This window comes from Gossypium hirsutum, chromosome D08 (assembly GCF_007990345.1).
Source record: "Gossypium hirsutum isolate 1008001.06 chromosome D08, Gossypium_hirsutum_v2.1, whole genome shotgun sequence".
NCBI classification, from domain to species: Eukaryota; Viridiplantae; Streptophyta; class Magnoliopsida; order Malvales; family Malvaceae; genus Gossypium; species Gossypium hirsutum.
The window spans coordinates 69,050,319-69,056,904 of NC_053444.1; the positions used below are offsets into that span (position 1 = coordinate 69,050,319).

Consider the following 6,586-nt stretch of genomic DNA (forward strand, 5'->3'; position numbering starts at 1 on the left):
AAATATATTATAATTAAAATATATAATTTAATAAAATTTTTAATAATTAATATTCTTATATGAATTTACTCAAATCATAATATAGATAATTTAACATAATTATTATTAAATATATTATAATTAAAATATATAATTTAATAAAATTCTTAATAATCAATATTCTTATATGAATTTACTAAAATCATAATATATAATACTATAAAATATAATTTGAAATAATTAATATTAAATATATTTTAATTAAAATATATGATTTAATAAAATTTAAAATAATTATAACTAACAAATTTTTCTCATTAGAAATGCATTGTACAAAATGCCGGTCAGCTCATTTCAACCTTCCAGCTACCAACTAATATGTTTTCCAATTTTCTAGCCCACCCAAACTTTACAAAATGCTAGATAGCATATTAGTCACAATCCTATTCACATCACTAACTATATCCGAAAATGAATGACCCTGGGAAAAATTACAAGTATTACATGGATTTCATTGAATCAATGTTGATGCAGAAGCATCCTTGCCCTCTGTTGGAGTCAATGACCTAATACAAGTGCCCTCCTCCCATGTCTTTAAGCGTGTAAGGCTGATTAGTTCCCGAATAAAAACCACCATTTCGTCAAGACTACTTTGCATTGGCAACTTGTTTTCAGATCCCTTGCTTCGGTGTTTCCCGTATACAGCCTCAAATTCTCTAGACTTACTGGCAGCTGTTCGTAGTACTGAGTCAGGGTGCCCTGAAATGATTACCAGTCAGGTGACATTCATCATAGCAGATGCTAAAATTTTGCAATTCAGTCGATTCTCTATAAACAAAGATCTAGATATATTCAGCAGAATTAACGCTCATAATAATAGTATGATGAATTAACGCTCATAAAATACATACCAAAAACAAAATTATGATAGTAAGGTTCCATCACCACCTATCCATATTAGCCTTACACGATGTTAATAATACCACAGGTATATTATGAATAAAAGTATATGGTTGGATTATATGGTTGGATTTCTAAGGTGGCAATTTTATCCGAGAACAATTAAATAAGAAGCTATGAACATATACAGCAGGTTCATAGTAATATCTGCAGAATTCATTGGAATACAAATCACAAACCAATCATACAAACAAAAGTGGCAAACTTAATTTCACTTGTTCATTAAAGTGAGATTTTATCAGCTAGAATCAAATGAAAATTCTTCGAACAAATTGGTATGATCTAGCATATTAATATCCGAGAAAAGTAAAAACACAACTCAGTAAGCATTTCACAAAATCTCCAATGGAAATCATAGTATTACCTGCATATCCATTTTTTGCACAATCTGACCAGCTATCATCCTTTGGCTGAGAAAGTTTTCCCTGCAGAAGGCAGACTAGTAAGTGATGAACAAAATAAAATGGAAATGTAAGCATTTAACAATGATAGAATAGGAAGAGAGCAAACATAAATGGGGGAATAAAAAATTCACAGTCAAATGCTTACCTCTGCATTTGGAAACACAGTTTCCCCACCACTCTCAACATCAGACAAATACATCAGTACAGTGGCTATACGGTGACCGCCCAGCTCTTGATTAGCCTTATCATGAAAATAATCGAAATGTGGCTCATACTTTTGACCATTCTCGTAATGTATTATTTGCATGGACTCCCCATTCTCTGGTTGGTGTGCCATATTAAAATAAGATGAGAAAACACCATTCAACGTAGATTAAGAAATTATAGGGTAACAACAAGCAAGAAATGATATATACCTGCTGGAAGGAAGGCCCATGCAGCAATCCTAGCTTCGATATCAGCAACTACTTCATCCTTCACATGAGAAATAAAGGACACCACATAAGCATTTGAACTTCAAGAATCAGCATATACAATGCTTTCCAAACACGGTCCACAAAAATAAACAATCTAAGTCATCAAAATTAGTATTGAGTAAACGATCTCTAAACTTAATGAAACAAGTAACTAATACTAAGCAGTACACATTTGGACCTGAACTCCAGTGAAGAAAAAGGTGCAAACTGAAGAATGATTAAAGCAGTAACACATTCCCCAGTGAGCAACAAGACAGCAGAGGAAGAAATAAGAAGTAAATCAGTTATCAGGAGTCCTACTCGAGATATCTGATATAGCATTAAGGGAAAGTAATTATCCCAAAAGCTTAAGCCAATGCCAAAGAGCACAACTATCATCTTTAACTTTCAATGCATTCAGTGAGGAAACGGATTCTTTAGGTAAAGAGCTTGCCCTAGATTAAGTGTGAATGAATCATTAGGGGAAAGGAGTAAAAGACACCTAAAACATCATCTGTCATAAACTACCATCCAAAATTTGGTTATTTATGAAGAATAAGTGAACTGCCTTCGCCGCTGTAATATTTCTATCTTCCATTAACAGAATTCCAGCTAATTTCACAGATTTAAACTAAAAAAAGGGGCAATTTAATTATATACCCGAGCTTTCTGAAGAAACATGCCAGAGCTGGTTCGAACTTCACTCTCAATGCTATCACCCGATTCATTATCCGCCACCATTGACTTCTCTAATTTATCTTTAGCCTGAAATCCACACATTTTAAGAAAAAAAGGGGAGGGGGTTAACATCACAAATCGAAATTAATCAACAAATTAGTTTAAAAAAATGTTGCTTACCAGAGTAATAAGGTGATCGCATTCCTCACTTGATAAAAATCCTTTGTAAAGGAAAGCCCCGAAAATAAAAATAAAAACATAAAGTTCACAATTTTGAGTAAATTAAACAGAAAAAAGTTACAAAATGCGAAAAAGAAGAAGAGAGAAATTAAAGTGACCTAGGGTGCCATGAGAGTTGAGTAACACGAGTGGGATCAAATGGAACCGAAGAAGTTCCTCTCTTCATTTCAAGCACCGATCCATTGATCTCAGCTGAAACCAAACAGAGATGAAGCAAAATAAGAAGCAAAAATCCTATAAAATACCAATGATCCATTAAAAGGGCAAAAAAAATCCTTTGTTTGGATCCAATCGGTAATAGAATAAAAGAGATGATAGGTCTTCGAAGACTTTTGCCTTGGAGTTTGGTGGGTTGGGTACTGCTGTTGATGTTGGGAGGGAGAGGGTGGGGTGGAGCAGCAGATTTTGGCTGGGGAGGGTAAAACAGAAACGATTAGCTAATCCTTACTTTTAGAACGGAATGGCTAATCGTTATTGAAGCAGAGAAAATGAGGAATACATCTGTGTTGTAATAGGCCTGTAATAGGCAATACATCAAACCAAACATGGGATTAAGTGGGGATTAGTAGGGCCCACAGAATAGGGGTGTAATGGCTAATCCATTACACCAAACCAAACATGCTGTTAATATCCCCGTCGTCGTTCTGGGAAAACGTCAATTATATTCTCACGTGGTTAGCCATTCTTCTCCCACTTTGCTTACTTCGCTTAATCATACAACCACTTATGTCACCAGCTTACAAGGAGTACATACGCTTACGTAGAGCTGTTACTAGAGCTATTCTTAGAGCCAACAATGGCGGGATCATCAAACCCTTGCTAAGGGGTAACCTAGTTGATATTATAATATTATGTCCTAAGATTTTTTTTAATTGAACTTCATTTTCTTTTTGTTTATGTAATTGCTTGGGATAAATTTAATAAATAAAATTACTTTGGTTAAACTACATCAATAGTCTTTTAATTTTGTTTATATTTATGTTTAATCACTTAAATTTAAAACTTATAAATTTATTATTAATGTTATCGGATTGTTATTAGGATAACACAGGTTTGATGTGAAACGTTAAATATGCCATATGTTTAAAAAAATTTCCTTTCTCTCCTTTTTCGGATATTAAAATATTTCTTCTTTTCACCTTATCCTCTCTCCCCCTTCTTCTTTCTCCACCATTAATGGTCTCACTGTTGCGGAAGCGACGATAATATTAATAACAATATTATCAGAAATATTTAGATAATTATTATGCCAACAATTATAATAAGAAAATTCCCAGTTAAATTGGAGGGGTCACAAATGGTCCCGCTTAAAACCCAACAACTAGACAGAACTCACTTAGATATTTATAGCAATAATAACTAAATAAATATAACCAACATAAAGCTATTAAATATAAGCAAACAAATAAGAAATAAAATACCAGAGATTTAACGAGGTTCGGCCAATTTAGCTTACGTCCTCGGACACTACCAAATCAATATTTCTTCTAGAAATATTACAAAGGAGAAGATTTTGGGATGATACAACCAAAGGGGAGGGGTTCTATATATAACAAACCAAACCCCCTCCATTTCTATCTTTTCCTAATGTGGGATATTGCCAATATTCAACAAATCTCCACCTTGGCGATATTCCACATCTTCGAACATCTTCTCATAACACAAACTTCAATAGTGTCTTCAAATTTGCAACCAATCGCCTTCTTCCCTTTTGGTAGTTGTGCCAGCTTCCACGTATTGTTTTTCTCTAGAGATTGCATTTCCTCTTCCATTGCACCTAACCATCTATTATTCTCTAAACTCTGAATGGCTTCGGTGTAAGTGGATGGAATATTATCAACAACTGGAAGTGCATAAGCTACCATGTCAGTGAAACGAGCTGGTTTCTGAATTTCTCGTCTCTGCCTTCTGACTGCAATTGGCTCTGATTGCTGTTGAGGTTCTTGGGTAGAAACCTCTTCCTCATCTGACTCTGCATCTGCTAATGAAGAATCACTAGTGGTACCTTCTGCTGGAATTACCACACTCTGCTCAAACTCCACCTGCTGCGGAGTCACTCCACCTGCTGCGAAGTACTACTCACTCCTTCTGGATTTACCTTATTCAACATGGCAGATTCATGAAAGGTAACATCCCTACTGATTATCGTCTTCTTTGCCTCTAGACACCACAAACGATATCCCTTAACACCAGCATTGAAGCCCATGAATAGAGCCTTCTTTGCTCTTGGATCTAACTTTGATTCTTTCACATGATAATATGCAATAGAACCAAAAATGCGCAAGGTGTCATAATCAGTAGCAGGTTTTCCATACCATTTCTCCAAAGGAGTCTTGCCATTTATAGCAGATGATGGCAAATGATTGATGAGATGTTGAGCGTACGTCACAGCCTCAGTCCAAAACTTTCTATCTAATCCAGTATTAGATAACATACATCGAACTTTCTCCACAAGCGTTCGATTCATACGCTCTGCCACCCCATTCTGTTGCGGTGTTCCACCTACGGTGAAGTGCCTTACTATGCCACAATCTTGGCATATCTTCAGGAAAGGATCGCTTTTATATTCTCCACCGTTGTCTGATCGGAGAACCTTAATCTTCCTTCCTGTCTGATTTTCAACTTTAGTTTTCCACTTAAGGAAAACTTCAAGCACCTCATCTTTGTTCTTCATAGGAAACACCCAAACTCGTCTGGAAAAATCATCAATAAAGGTGACAAAATAACGTCTTCCTCCAAGTGATGGAGTCTTGGACGGTCCCCATACATCAGAATGCACATAATCCAGAATACCTTTAGTATTGTGAATCCCAGTGCCAAATTTCACCCTTCGTTGTTTTCCCAGAACACAATGCTCGCAAAATTCAAGTTTGCAAGTCTTTGTACCTTTCAATAATCCTTGCTTGGCTAGAGTTTGCAAGGATTTTTCACCAGCATGGCCCAAACGCATATGCCACAGCTGTGTTGCCTCAGCGTCCTTCTTGGTACTCGTAATTGCTGCTGATGTTGTCCCGACCACTGTACTACCTTGGTAGTAATACAGATTGTTCTTTCTTATGCCTTTCAACATCACCAATGCTCCTGAAGTTGCTTTAAGAACTCCATCTCGTATTGTCACAACTAGGCCTTTAGATTCTAACGACCCCAAAGAGATGAGATTCTTCTTCAACTTTGGGACATATCGTACATCCCGCAAAATTCTAGTAGATCCATCATGACTCCTCAGTTTAATTGAACCTATCCCGGCTATTTTACATGTGTTATCATTACCCATGTAAACAACCCCTTCATCTAGTTTTTGAAATTCAAAGAACCATTCCCGAATGGGACACATATGATAGGAACAACCAGAATCCATGATCCACTCATCTGCATATAATGTTGAAGATGTCATACTAAGAGAAAAGTCTGACTCTGCTTCACTATTGCATTCTGCAACATTTGCATCTTGCGGAGTCTTCCATTTTTTCTTCAATTTTGGACAATCTTTCTTCCAATGTCCTTTTTCTTTGCAAAAAGAACATTCATCTTTGGCAACAGCTCGACCTTTGGACTTTCTTCTCTTCCCCTTAGACTGACTTTGCTGACGACCTCTTGTTACCAATGCTTCCACTGCTGCTTCACCTGAACCTTTCAACTTATCCTTTCGGCGTAGTTCATAGCTATACAATGCAGCAGTTACTTCATTGAAAGTTACTTCTGATTTTCCATGAAGTAGAGTAGTTTCAAGGTACTCAAACTCCTCAGGAAGTGATCCCAACAACATTAACGCCAAGTCTTCGTCTTCAAAAGTCACATCCAAATTCAACAAATCAGCCACCAGTTGATTAAAATTGGTAATGTACTCGTTCATCGTGGTACCAGGAACAT

General features: G+C 36.1%; 1 protein-coding gene across 1 annotated transcript; it reads right to left on the bottom strand.

Annotated features, from left to right (window-relative positions):
• Window positions 1-273: 273 nt before the first annotated feature.
• On the bottom strand, window positions 274-2,578 carry LOC121220391 (probable prolyl 4-hydroxylase 7). The gene is made up of 5 exons (XM_041100095.1): window positions 2,459-2,578; window positions 1,760-1,817; window positions 1,489-1,664; window positions 1,304-1,364; window positions 274-738 (listed from the first exon to the last, which is right to left on the bottom strand). Exons 1-5 carry the CDS (start codon window positions 2,576-2,578, stop codon window positions 491-493), a joined length of 663 nt encoding a protein of 220 aa, XP_040956029.1. The 3' UTR covers window positions 274-490.
• Window positions 2,579-6,586: the final 4,008 nt, after the last annotated feature.

Bases quoted from the DNA above. Each gene is read 5' to 3' on its own strand.
- LOC121220391 (XM_041100095.1), bottom strand. From the start codon at position 2,578: ATGTGTGGATTTCAGGCTAAAGATAAATTAGAGAAGTCAATGGTGGCG. The intron at 1,665-1,759 runs GTATATATCATT...CACACCAACCAG, and splicing joins ATGGGCCTTCCTTCCAGCAG to AGAATGGGGAGTCCATGCAA. The intron at 739-1,303 runs GTAATACTATGA...TAATCATTTCAG, and splicing joins TGCAAAAAATGGATATGCAG to GGCACCCTGACTCAGTACTA.